The 18,870-nt window shown below is 35.6% G+C and overlaps 2 protein-coding genes and 1 non-coding gene across 3 annotated transcripts; all 3 read right to left on the reverse strand.

Moving 5' to 3' along the window:
• Positions 1–1,451: 1,451 nt before the first annotated feature.
• Positions 1,452–1,584, reverse strand: LOC129403951 (small nucleolar RNA SNORA70). Its single transcript, XR_008629579.1, has one exon. It is a non-coding gene; the product is annotated as a small nucleolar RNA SNORA70 (small nucleolar RNA).
• A 3,360-nt stretch (positions 1,585–4,944) lies between these two features.
• On the reverse strand, positions 4,945–5,895 carry LOC101558509 (olfactory receptor 11G2-like). The gene has a single exon (XM_004609720.2). The coding sequence runs from the start codon at positions 5,893–5,895 to the stop codon at positions 4,945–4,947; it is 951 nt and encodes a 316-aa protein (XP_004609777.2).
• Positions 5,896–14,612: 8,717 nt separating this feature from the next.
• Positions 14,613–15,563, reverse strand: LOC101558780 (olfactory receptor 11G2-like). Its single transcript, XM_004609721.2, has one exon. The coding sequence runs from the start codon at positions 15,561–15,563 to the stop codon at positions 14,613–14,615; it is 951 nt and encodes a 316-aa protein (XP_004609778.2).
• Positions 15,564–18,870: the final 3,307 nt, after the last annotated feature.

Below are 18,870 nucleotides of genomic sequence, written 5' to 3' on the forward strand. Positions count from 1 at the left end.
AAACTGTTCTAACAGTTATGAGATATTTTGTTGTTTTGCTTTGCATTTCCCTGATGATTAGTGATTTTGAACATTTTTTCTATACGTATTGAATACTCATATATCTTCTTAGAAAAAGTATATTAAAGACCTTTGCCAGAGGCCGGAGTGATAGCACAGCGGGTAAGGCATTTGCCTTGCATGTAGCTGACCCGGGTTCGATCCCTGGCATCCCATATGGTCCCGCAAGAACTTCCAGGAGTAATTCCTGACTGCAGAGCCAGGAGCAACCCCTGAACATGGATGGGTGTGACCCAAAAAGCAAAACAAAAAGACCTTTGCCAATTAAAAATTTATATAATTTTTCTACTGTCTTCAATTAGTTTATATATTTAAGTGTTAACTTTTTAATGATTTTACTCTCTATGACTTGTTGCCTACTAAAATCATAGAGAGTAATATATATACATATACATATATATGTGTATATATATAAGTATATATACACATACATACCTCTCGGAGAGCCCAGCAACCTACCAAAAATATCCCTCCCGCACAGGCAGATCCTGGCAAGCTACTCGTGGCATATTCGATATGCCAAAAACAGTAATGATAGGTCTCATTCCCCTGATCCTGAAAGAGCTTCCAATCATTAGGAAAGACGAGTAAGTAGAGGCTGCTAAAATCTCAGGGCTAGAGGAATAGAGGAATAGGAAATGAGGAATAGAGACGTTACTGGTGTCTGCTCGAGTAAATCGACGAACAACGGGATGACAATGTTACAGTGACAGTGAACTTTCTAATAAATATATATTTTGTAATTTTCACCATTTTTTTGGTTGGCCTTTCATCTTGTTGATTATTTTATTTTCATAGGATGGAAAGCAGAATTTCTGGGCAAGGGAAAGAGGAATTTAGAAGGAACTTGGACTTGTAAGTGAGTAGTAAGCCATAAAGACTCCAATCTTGCTTCTTCTTATAATCTCTCCCTACTGCTCCCTCATTTGGCCTTTGCTTTGTCTCAGTCCTAAAAATTATTATTATGCATTGCATATTTAATGTTAAACAGTTCAGTTATAAAAGCTGTTGAGAAGAACAAAAGCACCAGGCCCTAAATCTTGAAGATTATCATGAAGACCCCAGCGATGGTTGATATTTAACCAAAGAATTTCAAAGTTTTATAAGGAATAGACCACTTAAACCAGACCAGACTGCCTCGAGACAGGACTCTCTTTCCTTCTACCCTCAACTACAATTTTTTTCTAACTTATTTTCCCAACCAGTCCAAGCTCTAACCTTAAAGTAAGATGTTTGTTTTTCTGTTCATTTTCTTTTATGACAAGAAGTCCAAGATGCCTATCATTTTTCTCAGGTTGCTAGGTCCTGCATGAAACTTTAAAAAAAAATCAACCTTATCTCCTGAATTGTCTTTCAAGCAAGGAGCCAATCTATGAATGTCCACTGCAAAGGGCTGTCTCTGAAGTCTCCTAGGGTGACTTATATAAGTATCAGATTTTGGGAACTCCCAATGAGTCTACTGCTTGCAGTCATTGTGTACCGACCCCAAGGGTAAAAGAGCACAGTTGACTTAACTGAGTGCAGAATTTTGATCATTTCTTTCACTGTGCAGAAGTGTTTTAGTTTGATTTAGTCTCACTTGCTTATTTTTAATTTTACTACATGTGCTTTAGGGATCATATCCAAAAAAGTCATTGTCAAGATTCATGTCAATGGACAGTTTTTCTATGTTTTCTTTGAGGATTTTTCCTTTTTGTTCTACATGAAGTCTTTTAGCTGTATTTAATTATTGTTTACTGAGTCTCAGTTAATTATAGTATATACTAGCAAAGACTAAGATTATGTCTGTGTATATGATAGGTTAGAACAATATGCATGTTTTGCATAAAAATGTAATGAAAATTTTGATTGGTTGAGGTGAAATGAGAAGACAGATTTCATCAAACTTTGTCCTACAAATCTTTCATGAGACAAAGAAATATGTGGTGCGTTACAAAAATACTTCTTTGATTTGAATTTTCACTAACAACTCCAAATCAGACCAGCTACATTTCCAGTGTGCTGTATCATTGATAGTGGTTACCATATCAGACAGAGCAGCATTAGAGCTTTGTTTCTCCTTAATAATTAAAGGAAATGGGGTGAACTGTGTCAGTAGATTAAAAACTTTCATATGTAACCATACATGACTTACTCTATTTTATTTAATTATCCATTGTTTCCCTTCAGAGATCTTTCTCTTAAGGAAGACTGGAGCACAGAGGCTGTAGCGATAGCACAGTGGGGTAGGGTGTTTGCCTTGCACGCAGCCAACCTGGATTTGATTCCCAGCATCCCATATGGTCCCCTGAGCACTGCCAGGAGTAATTCCTGAATGCATGAGACAAGAGTAATCCCTGTGTATTGACAGATGTGACCCAAAAAGAAAAAAATAAGGAAGACTGGACTTGAAAACATGGTTTTTAGAGATGAGAAGTGATTAAAAAACTTGGAAACAGAAGAAGAGATGGGGGAGGGGGCAATCTTTTTGTCACAGTTAGAGATAGATAAGTGCTTTTAAAGGGAGAGAATATAATGTAATTAAAAATTTTATTAAAGAACTATAATTTATAAAGTTATTGATAATTGAGCTTTAGGCATGTAATATTTCAACACCAATTCCACCACCAGTGTCAAATTTTATCAGTGTTCCAAATCCCATCCTTACTCCAATCTTCACCCCCATCCCCTACTTGTCAACATGACAGGCACATTGCAAAGTTCCAGTGGATGCAGTTTAGATCTCATGTTTTCAGTGTTGTAGAATCTGTGGTCTGGATATATAGATATGCCAATCACCTGTATCAACAGTATAACTGAAGCCCTGACGCCTTTTCACCCATTATATTCCATTCACTTTCCCAATCAATTTCTTTCCTTCTCTGTCCTTCTGTTCTCTAAACATTGAGTCAAGGGTGATATAGTTCTAGGCATTCCCCATTTATTTTTGGGGAAATATATTTCCTAATCCAGGATTATATATACCACAGATAAATGAGAAGACCCTGTGTTTATCTTTCTTTTCTTGGCTTATATAACCCAACATGATATCTTCCAGTTTCAACCAAGTTGCAGCAAATAGCATGATTTCATTCTTTTCTGCAGCCTCAATGCAATTAATTTGGCATTATAGATATTACTAAACTTCGCTAAAAACAGTTGAATTAATTTTCAAGTATATGAACATGGCATTAATAATAAATAGATCCAGAGGATGTTGTATATTGTAAAATAAACAATTGTACTCCAAATACACTCAGTAGAATGCAGTTCCATCAAGTGATTTAGGAGGAAATAAAAGTTATCATATCAAAGTTATCATATCATAACATGTCATATCAAAAAGTTATCATATCAAAACATATATCATACATATATTCAAGGTTGGACTTATATAGAAATCCTTCCTTTTAGTTGTGATTACTAAAAGTTATAAAGCTCCATCATGACATATCTGTCTTGGAGACTTATGGTAACTATGGTGTACTGAAATCTTCATGAATGTTCTTAATAGAACAGACTTTGAGTCCTCCCAAGTGGTGCATTCAGTTCCTCTATTAGCAGCAATTACTATCAAGCTTGGGTTTCATTCCATTAATAGAAGGCAAACTGAAGTAGAAGGTGATGTAAATAGAAGGTGATCTTCCTAGGATACAGTATACCTTAGATATATGGGCCTCATTGATTATTATTAAAAAGTTTGTTACAAATGCAGAAACCATACAGTTTTAGAAATATTAATAGTGCATTTTATTAATTACTACACATTTTAATCATTTTTGTAATCACCAGATACAAAGTAGAGTGACAGAAACATAAGCAACCAAAATGGAAACAATAAAAATACTGAAGAAAACATCAGCATCTCACAATCATATTTGAAATGTTTTAAAAGAATTCTTAATAAAGGCTTACATAAATCGTCCAGCTCTCTGATTTAGATTTTCCCACTCACCTTGTTATAGTAAGTTATAAACACATCTTTTATTAAGAAATTTTCATAAATCATATGTATTCAAGGCCAAGCACCTCAAATACTTTGTTTGTTCCTAAAGGAAGTCCAATTAAAGTTGCCCTTCACTTAGTGAATTAGTTGATTTCCTGAAGATATCAAATGTAGATTTTTAAACTATACCTTAATTCTTTATTGTCTTCTGCTGTACTTTAGAGAGTCATCCTTGAAAAGCTATGGTCGATGGTTAAAATAAAATATATAATTGATACAAAAGTTTTAACATATACTTTAAGAAGAAATTCTCTAGGGATATTTTAGATAATACTTATGAAAGACAGCAAAAGTGCTGAAATAAAACTTAGTCATAAAAACTATCAGTTGACACTGGATTTGTAGCAAAGGGAACTAAATCTTAAGAATATGACCATTTACATCTAACACCTATATTTTTCCACTCTCAAATAAGCAAAGCAACTAAATTCCTTGTTTCAATTTTGAGTACTCTCTGATCTATTACTTATTATACAGCTAAAGCACAAATCTGTTTCTATGGAGCAAAACAATTATTTTTCAGAGGTAGAGTGATCATATCATATACATTCAAGTTTGGACTTATATAGAAATCCTTCCTTTTTATTGAAATTACTGAGAAACTGTGTATAGTGTTAGTCAAAAAAATTATATGATCTATGTTACATTGTTATATGTTGCTTCAGGATTTCCTGAAATACAAAAATTTGGTACTTTTTGAGACTAGTGATGAGTTCAATTCTTAGAAAATTAATTTATTTTACAAATCAGTCTAACCATTTATATAGTTAATGGAATTTAAGATGATAATGGGTATTATTTTAACAGGTAACAAAAAAGTACTAAATTCTGTAGAGGATATTCTGCTCATAAATTATTAAAGTAGACTTAATTAAATGTGGTTTTTTATGGTTTCTGATTTATGTCTTATTCACAGGTATTTCAGTTCCAAAAACTTTCTTTAGGGCAGCCTTCATATCCTTGTTCCTGAGGCTATATATTAGAGGATTACAGAGGGGTGTTATCACAGAATAAAATAAGGTCACAATTTTCTGCACTTCCACTGGATGTTCTGATCCAGGACTAACATACATCACCATAACAGAGCCAAAAAACAGGAAGACCACTGCCAGATGAGAAGCACAAGTAGAGAAAGCCTTGCGCTTGCTTGCTGCTGAGGGCATTCTTAGCACAGACAAAATCACCAGAGCATAGGAGCACAGAACAAAGAGAAAGGTACCAATCATGAAAATAGCATTGAAAGTAGAGTAAGTACGCTGGATGATGTTGTTTTCAGAACAGGATAACATCATCAATGGGACAGGATCACACATAAAATGGTTGATGATATTTGGGCCACAGAAGGGCAACTGTGAAATGAGAACAACTGGAGTTAGGAAGATGATGAAACCACAGGACCATCCAAAGATGACAAGGCCAGTGTACAGCTGTTTGGTCATGATGCGCGGGTAATGCAGAGGACGGCAGATGGCAAGGTACCTGTCAAAGGCCATGATGCAAAGATAGAAACCCTCATCGCACCCAAATGAAAAGAAGAAGTAGAACTGTGCAAAACACCTCAAAAAAGAGATAGCTTTGGTGGTGGACAGAAAGTTGACCAGCATATTAGGGACAGTTGTGGTGACATAAAATATTTCCAGGAGAGAGAAATTCCCCAAGAAGATGTACATGGGTGTGTGGAGGCGTCGGTCCCACCTCACAGCACAGGCAATGGCTGCATTCCCCATCAGGGTTAGGGTGTAGGTTACTGAGAAAAGCCCAAAGTAGAGGAGCTGCATTTCTGGGCTGGAAGGAAAGCCCAGGAGGATAAAGTAGCTGACAGAGGTGGTTTCTCTGCTGGAAACATTCATCTGTCTGAAACATGAAGATAACATTGGTTATTGCACTTTAATGGAGTATGTGAGTTCTTCCTGAGAAAACCAAATTTATTTACTTTTAAAAAATAAAGGTCTTTTTTAAATTAAAATGAGCAAAAACCAATGATTTCAACCTATTCCTTAAGTATATGTTTTCATTTAAAAAATTTTTAAAACTTAAAATATAGAATTTTTTCTATTTTACACTTTAGACACTGTGGTTTACAAAGTTGTTCATGATTATTTATTACAGGCATTCAAGATTCTAACACCAATCCCACCACCATTACACCTTCACCATTACACTCCACCATTGTTTCCAATTTTCCCAGCAACCCCTTAAGCCTGCTATTTTTTCCATTTTGAATAGATGACAATAGAAAGATAAATTAAAAAGTACAATCTGAGGCAATTAAATAAGGTCAAGATACTAGATTACAGATAAGAAATGCAAAACTTGTAGTTTTTTGAATGTCATGAATATCTATGTATTTGAACCCATTTAACCTTCTGTAGCACAAACATATTAATGTCTGCAAAATTTCTTCTGATGTGTTATGTAAATTATCCTATTATTACTTATAACATTGATATCAAAACACATGAACTACTACTCAGAAAAAGACATTTCAAATATTTTGTCTCACTGAAATACAAAGATCAGGCCCAGGAATATTCTTCTTTATGCTTGTTTGAAATCTTGTAAAATAATAACTCAAACAACCTCTTGAGTACTAGGACAGGCTTATAAAAAATATGACCATATTCATCTCTCTCTCTTTCTGTCTCTCTCTCTATTGTTTGTTGCACAGTAAGTCCCACACTCTGGTACTAGAATTTTTTTGTTTGGAATTTGATAGCCCCTTTGACTGTGAGAAATCAGTTACTTTGAGGCAGCTGCCTTCAGAAAGGTGATTTATTTGAACCTCTCGGCTATTAAATGTGAATTTCTGCAAAAAAAGTTGAAAAGCAGACAACTTATTTTTCTAACGGTTAGAGAGGCAGTATAGTGTGTAGGACACCTGCCTCCCCCATGACTGGTTCAATACTCAGCACCACAGGTGGTTCCATGAGCTCTGCCAGGAATGATCTTTGAGCATCTGACCAGGAGTAAGCCATGAGCATAGCCGGATGTGACTCAAAATAAAAACTTCTATTTAACTATCTCATAATTTTTCTGCATTTGGCTAGTTTTCCTTTTTTGGATATATTTATCATATGGGCTGGAGCAAGAGCACAGCGGGTAGGGCATTTGCCTTGCAAGAGGCTGACCCAGGATCAATTCCCCTCTTGGAGAGCCCGGCAAGCTACCGAGAGTATCTCATCTGAATGGCAGAGCCTGGCAAGTTCCCCGTGGAGTATTCAATATGCCAAAAACAGTAACAACTCTCACAATGGAGACATTACTGGTGCCCGCTTGAGCAAATCGATGAACAATGGGATGACACTGCTACAATGCTATATACTCAATATAGTCTTTTATTTTTTTAATTGAGACAAGCCTGAAACATGGAATATCTTGCTTTAATAATCCCATGCCTTCAATTTAATTTGCTGTTATTGAATCAAAATTTAAATTTCATATGTCTTGTGTCCTTAGAACTCTACCATCACATTTGTCATACAAAGTGGAAAGACTGCCAGGTTAGTATCTTCATTGTTCTTGTGGCTATGTATCAATTACGAATGTTCATGAGAATTTATATTATTTGTTTCCCATAACTGTCACTTATATCAAGTGGCAGTTGAGCTAGTAACAGAGCTTCTTAAGTTGATCAGGTTCTTTATATATTTTTATTATACTGGAAGACATGTTTCTTCCTTGATCTGATATGATTATTGAATAATAGGAAAAATTTCATTTAGGTATTTTATTTTGAATAATTTTATTATTTTGTTAGATGTGGTAATTGTACACTATCTGAAAAACAATAGGTATTCTCTTGCCTTCAGACTGCACACTATGTTACTAAATAACTCCTGGCTAGTTATATAAATGAAAAATAGAGTGCCTTTAACCTAATATTTAAATTATTATAATGCTCATACTTTGTGTACAAAATATACATAGGGAAAAGTTATAGAGGTAAAGAGAGTAAAGCATATTTTTATCATGACTGAACATTGACATCATTTAAAATATACCTAACTTATAAGGTGTGCACAAATATTCTTGTGCATTTTCTGGGGGAAGCATTTCTGATAGTGCTTGAGTTTTTTCCTGGCATGTATTGCATTTTAATCATTTCTAGCAATGCTCAGGGAGCCACATATCGTGCAGGGACCAAACGGGGTTTGGAAACATCTGAGACAAGATCTTTGATTTCTTTACTATCTCTATGGTCACTAATTTATTTTTATTGGAAAAAAAACAAAATTCGCTCATCTTTTGTCATACAAATATAGTTATTTTCGTTATTCATTTGAATGAATCTTTAAAATTCATATTTTTTCTCATGTAATGTCTGTGACTTGATGCCATGGTACTCCAATGTAAGTTACCTTAGTAATTATCACTGACACTAGGACCTTGGAACATTATATCAGTATCAGTACTCACCCTGTTTGTGTTTCCTGTATCTTAAGAATGCTAACTGTATAAAGTCACAATCCAAAGGAGACACTATAAATACAAGAAACAGAAAGCACATAGATGCTGAATAATTTTATCATTTAATAAAAAAATGAAGATGTATATCTAGTGAAAATAAGAGTAATATTTGATTTTGAGAGAATCTTTTCAGAATGGAATTAAAGATTTGTTATATTTTCTCATTGAAGATGCAACACAATTAATAATATTGATAATAAATTCCCCTCCAATAATTTAAGTTACATATTTTCATGCACTTTTCATCTTTTTATGAACAATATTCATTCATATTTTAACACATAAGAAAACAGAAATACATTTTATCTTCCAAGACTTGTGGAAAATTAATATTTCAAACTCTCTTACTTGAATTTTACTCTATTTATGTATTCAGATCTTTAGAGAAAAAAGATACCAATTTGTATTACTTCATTTCAGTCGAAAACTCAGGGTATTTAGAAGGGAATGCAAAATTCAAATCCCTCCCAGGATACATGTAGAGAAGAAAGGTCAGAGAGGCAAGGAAATATTACCACACAGAGTGAAAACCATGGAGGGAGCTTCTGAAGAATTGGGCCATCTAGTTTATAACCTGCCATGAGTTCCAAACAGTGAACTTCAAAAGATTTTTCTCTCCATCTTGAAAGCTCTTATTTATGGTTGAGATGAAAACCCAGATGAAGTTATTGTTTCTGTTTCCTTGCATCATGGTCTTGTGAGATTTGGGATCCTTTCCTCTATAATTTTAAAAGTATTTGTTCCACAGTTGAAATCATTTCTGAATTCTACTTATTTACAATGAAGTCCCAAGCCTTGTTATTCTCGGAGGACTCTTACACTTGTAAAACTAAGCTCTTATCTTCTGTGGTTCTTCTACTAACAGGGCATACAAAGGTTCCTAGGGGATAATTAGCAGTAGAACTTATTATAATAACTATAATAGGAAAATGTGTTATTTTGAAGAATAAAAAATTTTTCATCAATATTTTCAAATTAGCCTGACCATATTATTTATTTGAAATGTTAAAAATGTAGGCAAAGACATATTGTTTTGCTTTGTAATATAACTTGAAACGGGGACGTGTGATACCTCTACCTTTGTTCTTATTTTCCAGTATTGCTTCAACTATTTGGGTCTTTAAGATTCTGTACCACAAAATTTTATGATTGTTTTTCCATTTCTGTGAAAAAGTGACTTTGAATCTTGATAGTAACTGTACCGAGTTTGTAGATCAGTATATAAGTTATGGACATTTTAATAATATTAATTCTTCCAATATATTGTGTTTTCTTCAATTTCTTATTTCAATGTTATGCTTTTCAGTATGTAGATGTTTTACATTCCTGGTTAGTTTGTTCCTATATGTCTTATTCCTTTGGAAGATAGTGTTCTGGTATTATTTTCTTAATATACTTTGAGATATTTAATTTTGTTATATAGAGCAAAACATTTTCATGTTGATTTTGTATTTGCAATTTTACTGAACTTATTAACTCAGTTGTAGAGTTGTGTGGAATTTCAGCAATAAGAGATCGGAACGAGGTCTTGTAGTTATTTCTGGGACTTCAGTCAGGTCTAATGATTCCTGCTGTTCCCATGTGGGTGTGGATTCTGTCGTGTCTTTGGGTAGAGGGAAAGTACTTAGTCCGTTTGTTCACAGAACTTGCCTGAGGAAAGTTTCTATTTCAAAGTTCACAGTGGGGTCTGCAGATGACGTTATGAAGGGCAGGGACATATGGCTCCCACTGTGTCCCTGTGAGGGCTCCTATGAAGTCACTGAGTCAGTAACTAGAGAGGATGGAGTGAGCTGAAACCATAGCTAGGGTAACTGGGAACAAATGGACTGCAGTCTATGTACTGGTCTTTTGGGATACAGGTGTATGTTCTTCCTGTTAAGTCCCACACATAGGAGACTTTCCCCCCCTAAGTATGACTAAATGGGGTGGAGCCATATCACAGGGATGCCTTACTAGATTCAACTGAACCAGTGCTGCCAAGTTTGTTTTTGAGAACAAGAGAGGAACATGTCCTCAGCCAAGCCCTGAGCAGCCATGATTGCTGCTGAACTGTGCATGCGAGTGTTATTGCGAAGTCGCAGGGTTCATTTGAGCTCTGCAACAGATTCTGCAATTGAGTCCAATCAATTTGCTTCTGTAAGGTCAGTTGACCCTGACTCATATTGGGTCAGTAGACAGAACTGTTTCCAGACTGTTGTGAAAGAGCCGGAGATAAATTATAGTTTGCTTCAATGAGCATTGTAATAACCATTTTGCAGTCTCTTTTACGTGTTTACAGCTCTTTTATGTATTTACAATTTTATCATATTAGAAGTTTCCCCCCAGGGTTTATCTTGGTTTATTAGCGGGGGTGACTTCCTCTGTCTCCTCATCATGTCTGGCACTCTTTAAGGGCTTGGTTAGCGGTCAGTGGCATGAGTCTATGTGGGCTGCCAAGGGTGCAATTTGTCATGAACTTGCATAGTGTACAGTGGTGTGTCTCTGGGCGACAGTTGAATGTCTGTGTTTAGATAAGCCTGGGTGGCATCTGGTCATTACACCAGAACCTAGAGGTGAGGATTAGGAATGTAGACTTTTTGCTTTAATAGAAAATTGATCTTCCATGAAGGCAGAGGGCAGTGTGAATATTCTGCATTTGGGTTGATCTTAGGCACCTATATGAACAAGATTGTCATCGAGGTTGACGTCTATCCCACCAGGCATGTAAATTAAAGAGAATTCCAACACTAAAGCCACACTGCCATCTGTAGGAAAACAAGAGAAGCTACCCTCTCTATGAAAAAAGATTCAGGAAAACTTAAAAAATAAGATGGAAATGTTGAAGAAGAAGAGCAACTCTTCAGTGTAACCTTAAGAGCATGGGTTATGAAAACATAACAGGCGAAGGATTTACCCATTAAATCATAATGAAGCCTCACACTGTTAGAGAATCTTAATTGAACACACAATACACACTTCATGCTCTTTTCTAGTAGCAGGACGTTCCTCACTAAAGAGATTGAAGATATTAAAAACAGTCTAAGCAGAGATGCTTGATATAAGGAACACAAGAAACGGCTGTGTTATACAGTATTATGCAGCAAGAAGTGTGTTTTTCTTGCATGCGGCTGACCCAGGGTCAATCTCCAGTACCCGCTAGCAGGGATCCCAGCAAATAGTTGGATTTCAGGAATAAACGCTGAAAACCATTTGTGTGCAACCTCCAAATAAACAATGTAATTAAATAAAATATAAAACATAAAGCATAACAAATAGACCAATCTCATGGAAGAAAAAATAAGAAAATAGAATATAAAATTATAGTAATAGCTCAAATGTTATTTTAGTTCTGCATAATTCATATAAGAAATTCTCTATTTGATACTGAAAGGTCTTATTTTTTCTATTATAAACAACTCTGGGGGCAATACGTTAGACTAAATTCCTTATTGCATAATTGCTGCCTGAGATGTATGTATATATATTTTAAAATGAATAAAACATTTTAGTAACCTGTTTTGCATACATTCTTAATGGATTTTATTACTAGTTTTCATAAATTTAAACAAAAGTTTTGCTTGTTTTTTTGCTCACTATTTTTATATGAATAACTTTTTTGTTTGAAATAATTCCTCCTATTTCCATATGATATTAATTTATTAAATAAAAATATATTTCCTTATAATATTAACATTCAAGTTTATAACATTGAATAATTTTCAGGTATACAGTTTTATATCACGATCACGAAATCCCGTTAATCACCGATTTTTCGGGCGGGCTCAGTAACCTCTCATTTCGTCCTTTCCTTGAGATCTTAGAAGTCTATCTGGACTAGCCCTCCCAATGATGTCACACTGGGGGCTCTTTCAGGGTCAGGGGAATGAGATCCAGCTTGTTACTGGCTTTAGCATATGAATACACCAGGGGAAGCTTGCAAGGCTGTCCCATCGATTTGTTCCCAGGGGCCACCAGTAACCTCTCTCATTGTGAGACTTATTGTTACTGTGTTTGGCATATCCAATACATCACAGGTGACTTGCCAGGCTCTGCCGTGTGGGCGCGATACTCTCGGTAGCTTGCCAGGCTCTCTGAGAGGGGCGGAGGAATTGAACTCGGGTCGGCCTAGTGAAAGGTGAACGCTTCCACATGATGCAGCATGTGGTAGGAAAACCAGTACCACGTTGTGCACAGGAACCCTATGATCATGTGCACATTATTTTTCTTCCTAGAAGTGGGATATTCAAGGCAAAGGAAGGTTGTAAATCAGAGGCTCTGAAGGAAAAGAGTCAAAGCCACACAAAGCAACAATACAAGAAAAACAAATTAAACTCTCCCAAATGAAACGATTTAATCAATTTGCTTGACATTTCTGCTTTGTTTTCTCAGAAACTAGCACTGCTTTAGGCTACTGCTGTACTGGAGGCTTAGCACGGTTTCTCACTGAGCCTGTCCTAAGCAGCTCCTCAGTGACTAAGTGGTTTCATTCACCTTGAAGAGTAACTTTATTTTGGGGTTCATTATACCTCTGTGAATAGTTTACAGTTTTACATGCTTCATATGAACCCTGGGGCAACTGAGGTAAGGGCTACCTGACATGACTCATTCTTCTGACTCAACTACAGAATGCCTCCCCTGTAACCATAATACAAATGTTTGTATTATGTTCATCTCATAGGTCCATCTATATGCTGCCTTTTCAAATCTTTGTGATTCTCATCTTTCTGTCTGGTACATTTAAGTTCTGACCAACAAGTGGCTCATAATATTAATTTATCTGTGTCTCTACCTTATTTTACATAGTGGACCATTTCCCCTCTATATGAAACAGACAACTGACTGGATGTATGAGGATTTTCCACACCATTCTGCTCTGCAGTCAGCTCTGGGAGTGGCTGTAGTGAGAAGTAACCCATTTTCCCATTGCAAGAACAGAGATTTAGACAATCGGTCAGTGAAATAAGTCTCAGGTTCTAATTCTCCATTGTCAGCAGGTTGCAGGGGATCTCACTTACTGTGATGCCTAGGTAGACTGAGGAAAAGTTAGTTGTGTAAATGCACCAGTAAATGTCTCCTAATGTACCAGAATAATCTATAATATTATTGACTGGCAGCAAACTTAATGCGAGAGCAAATGTAACATGGGTAAAAAAAATCCATGCAATTAATCATATAGATGCTGAACATCTTTATTGTGATTAACACTATATATATATATATATATATATATATATATATATATATATATATATATATACTTTTTTGCTTTTTGGGTCACACCCAGCGATGCTCAGGGGTTACTCCTGGCTTTTCACTCAGGAATTACTCTTGGCAGTGCTTGGGGGACCATATGGGATGCTGGGGATCGAACCCGGGTCGGCCGTGTGCAAGGCAAACTCCCTATCTGCTGTGCTTTCTCTCTGGCCCCTAACACAATATTTTATTAGGAATCATTATTTTTTTATATACTGTAAGTAAAAGACAGATGAATGGATTTGGCATGAACATATGAACATTTCTTAAACTTCACAGCTGAAAATAAGTGTTAGAATTATTACCTTTGAAATCAATTAGGATAAAGTTTTAAATTGTTTATATTTCATTCCTAGGTAGAGTGGTTTCTCAGAAAATTTCTCATATTCTTGATGCATGTTTCTTATTTGAATGTAAAAGCAAATAAATATATAAGATTACATTAAACCATTTATTTTATGAAACTTAGAGAAATCCTATCGGTGCTAAGATTGAAGCAGGGTTGGCAGAATGTAAGACATGTGCCTAACCTCTGTACCATCTCTCTAGGTCTGAAGGTTTTGTTTTGTTTAAATAAAAGAAAGTCCAGTTAATGCTGTGCATCACTTTGGAACAAACTTCTTGAATGCTACATATTACATAAATTAAACTTTATATAGTATACTTTTTATGTTTTGGGTAATAATATTTCTTAAATGGCAGCAAAACTAAAGATCACAAAGTAATAATACAAATAAACTATTTTACGAAATAGTTTTAATGGGACTGGAAATATGTTAAGGCTAAGGGATTTGCTTTGCAAGTTTCTAACTTCAGCTCAATTCCTGGCACCACATAGCACCACCCCATTTATATAAATGGTTCTCATTTATATTTTGTGGATACCTTGTTCAATCCTGAAGATTTTCCTAAGGGCAGCCTTCATCTCCTTGTTTCTGAGGCTATATATTAGAGGATTACAGAGAGGTGTTATCACAGAATAAAACAATGTAATAATTTTTTGCGTTTTTACTGGATGTCCTGATCCAGGGCTGATATACATCACCATAACTGACCCAAAAAACAGAATGACCACTGCCAGGTGAGAAGCACAAGTAGAGAAAGCTTTGCGTTTGCTTGCTGCCGAGGGCATTCTTAGCACAGACAGAATCACCAGAGCATAGGAGCACATAACAAAGAGAAAGGTACCAATCATGAAAATAACATTGACAGTAGAAAAAATGAATTGAGTGATGTTGTCTTTAGAGCAAGATAACATCATCAGTGGGACAGGATCACATATAAAATGGTCAATTGTATTTGGGCCACAGAAGGGCAACCGTGAAATGAGAACGACCGGGGTCATAAAGATGACTAAACCACTCGACCATCCCAAGATGACAAGGCCAGTGTACATCTGTTTGGTCATGATCCGCGGGTAATGCAGAGGACGGCAGATGGCAAGGTACCTGTCAAAGGCCATGATGCAAAGATAGAAACCCTCATCACACCCAAATGAAAAGAAGAAGTAGAACTGTGCAAAACAGCTTACAAAAGAAATGGACTTACTGCTGGATAGAAAGTTGACCAGCATATTAGGGACAGTTGTGGTGACATAAAATATTTCCAGGAGAGAGAAATTCCCCAAGAAGATGTACATGGGTGTGTGGAGGCGTCGGTCCCACCTCACAGCACAGGCAATGGCTGCATTCCCCATCAGGGTTAGGGTGTAGGTTACTGAGAAGAGCCCAAAGTAGAGGAGCTGCATTTCTGGGCTGGAGGGAAAGCCCAGGAGGATAAAGTAGCTGACAGAGGTGGTTTCTCTGCCGGAAACATTCATTGGTCTGGAAGACATGGAGAAGACATTGGTTATTGCACTTTAATTGGGAATGTGGGTTCTTTCTGAAATCACCACATTTCTTTCGATTCTGTTCCAAAACAGCTTTGCTTAAACACTAAATCAGTGACTTTTATGACACAGACTTTGAACATACATATATTAGTATCATAAATATTCAAAAATAGAGATAATTTGAGCTAAGTGATTCCTCCCCCCCCCCCCTTTTTGTTTGTTTTTGAGCTGTGCTCAGAGCTTACTCCTTGTTCCTTGCAGAGCTCAGGGGACCATATGGGGTGCCAAGAATGAAACCTAGCTTGGCCATGAGCAAAGCAAGTGCCCCATTCACTGTAATATCCAGTTCCTTGAGTGTATACTTTACCTTGCTAAGACTATTAGGCAAAGTCCTAGTGTATATCTCTTTGGTATTATGAAAAAATGCCTATTAATCTACTTGTTCATTTGTTTACTTGAACTGTTGAAGCTACATTTCTGTCCAGGTGAACTTCTTTGAATAGTATTGGAATAGTACTAGATATGATATAAAATACCTAAGACTAGATTACCTAAAATATGATAATTAAGTGATATATCTAGCTATTTTAAAAGACCACATATAATATAATTACTCAACAAGGCACAATTTTATGATTGCTTCATTTACAGCTCATTCAACTTATTCATTATGTTTTTGAAGTGCTATTAAAAAGACCTCTATCGCCCTTGAATCTGTGGTGTTTATGATTGATGTGTATCATTTTATATTAAAAACAGCTTTGAAAAAAGAAACTGGATATGTTATATACTTTGACAAAGAATCCTGTACTTTGTCTCTATATGATCCCAATTGAGCATCTTGATGTACTTCCATTTGAATATGTACTAGATATGCCAATTTAGTTCAATTGACTTTAGGAATACAACTGGTTTGAGAGACTGTAACCAGTTCAGTATGCCTGTGCCATGTAGCCATAGTTCATGTGGTCACTTTATAATGGACTGACAGGAAATTTTTATTTTTTTGCAAATGCTTTCTTTAAACATTTTTGCCTCCCCTTCCACAAGCGTTTTCATATTCCTTTATTTGCAGCACTTTCCACATGTTCACTTTTATCCCTTTTAAATGGACCTTACTTATCTTTTTACACCCCATGTAATGCTCCACCTGACTTTTCCTATTGGTAAATCTGAAACATGGGTTTTTTGACTTCTTTTCTTCTGCTTAGTTCCACCCTAACCTAAGATAGCTGCTATTAAATCATGACCAAATTTTTCTGTTTCTTAGGACATATTTTTGGCCTATTATTTTAGGTGAAGTAATTTTTCAAAAACATTTATCAGGCATCTTCATTTTGAAAATAGAAAATAGGGCAGGAAAAACACCCAGGATAGATCTGTGGAGTTTGTACTTTATTATTATTATTATTATTATTTTTGCTTTTTGGGTCACACCGATTGATGCTCAGGGGTTACTCCTGGCTCTGCACTCAGGAATTACTCCTGGCAGTTCTTGGGGGACCATATGGGACGCAGGGGATTGAACTCGGGTCAGTCGAGTGCAAGGCAAACATCCTACTCACTGTACTATTGCTTTGGTCCAGATTTGTGGAGTTTGTAATCAAGCTGTTGACAGCCAAATCATAATGTATTTTTGTTGAATTCTTATTTTTCCTTCCTGGAAATATTTTCACATTTTCAAAGATTATTTAATAAATCAAGGAAGGATTTTCAAGGAGAGAATGTAGGACCATGAGTTAGGAAATTTCTTTACATATTTATACATAGGAAATTTTAACAGAATTACTTGGTCAGACTGTGTATTTCACACTCATCTAATTATTGCAATGACAGCTAAACATAAATGACTACTGCTTATAGATTCTTAGTGATCCTGGGACTGTATAAAAGTGAATGTACAGTCTATAAATTTCATAAAACATTCAATTAAGTGAATTTTAAAAATAATTCACTTATATGGGTCTTTGGGGGCAATTATATCTCCCAATACCTTGAATTATATTTTTATATTTTAATGAACTGTCTTTTGGATCTTTAGACATATTTGTATTCTATCTATTCAGGGCATTTCTTTAAGCTTCTAAGGTATTTTATTTAATATAGTGGTCAGAGAAAAAAGATTCATTTCAAATAATTCTTGGTACTCACCCTTTAAGTTTTTGAATATTTCCTGGAGATAGCAATGGTCAGTTTAGTGTAAATCCTGCATGTAAATGCAACAAAAATAATTACCATAACCCTAAACATGCTGAATATATTGTTATTTACAGAATTATTAATTCACAGTATAAAAGATCTCATTAACATAATGAAAGTGAAAAGCAATGCACAAATTTAGAAGAAAACATATTATGGAAAATATATTCTTTTTTTTTTTTTTTGCTTTTTTGGTCACACACAGTGATGCACAGGGGTTACTCCAGGCTCATGGACTCAGGAATTACTCCTGGCAGTGCTGGGGGACCACATGGGATACTGGGAATCGAATCCAGGTCAGCCACGTGCAAGGCAAATGCTCTACCCGCTGTGCTATTGCTCCAGCCCCATGGAAAATATCTTTAATATTCCTATTTACCCAGGACATAATAAAGAAGTATCATTCTCCAATGACTTAACAGCTAATATATATATTTACTTTAAATCCTAAAATTCTTTGTATATGCATCTATTTTGGGGGGCAAGGGGGATTGAAGGTGGCTTGAACCACACCTGGTAGTGTTCAGGGGTCTGGTAGTAGTTGAGGGACAGTATACTGGGGTTTAATTGGGGTCAGCTGTACACAAGGGGTTGAATTGGGGTCAGCTGTACACAAGACAAGTAATTTAACCCTTGCACTGTCTTTCCAGACCTATACATCACTTTGTCATCTCTCAAAGGCATATGTGAATTTATTTAAAAATATTCTTCAGATCTCAGGGAAACAAGAACATTAATATTTTTAGTTTAGTTTTTAAAAAAACCAAGATTCCATTCAAATAATTGTTTTCTCATGGGCAAAAAGAAATTATATTTGCAAAACTTCAGTAAATGTGGCTCATTCTATTAAACAGTTTATACTCACTATTTGAATGAAGGCTGAGAAAGTTAGAGATGGAAGAAAAATTATTACTCCATGGATCACATAAACATATGAAAGAATTTAAAAATATTGGATGGTCCAGTTTGTAATCTCTTGTGAATTGCCAAGAATGAACATAAAAAGCTGCCATTCTTTTCCAACTCAAAAGCACATATTTGTGGTCAAAACAAGCCAAGATGAAATGTTTTATATATGTTCATAGTTGCTTGCATC

This window comes from Sorex araneus, chromosome 3, assembly GCF_027595985.1.
Source record: "Sorex araneus isolate mSorAra2 chromosome 3, mSorAra2.pri, whole genome shotgun sequence".
Classification (NCBI taxonomy): domain Eukaryota; kingdom Metazoa; phylum Chordata; class Mammalia; order Eulipotyphla; family Soricidae; genus Sorex; species Sorex araneus.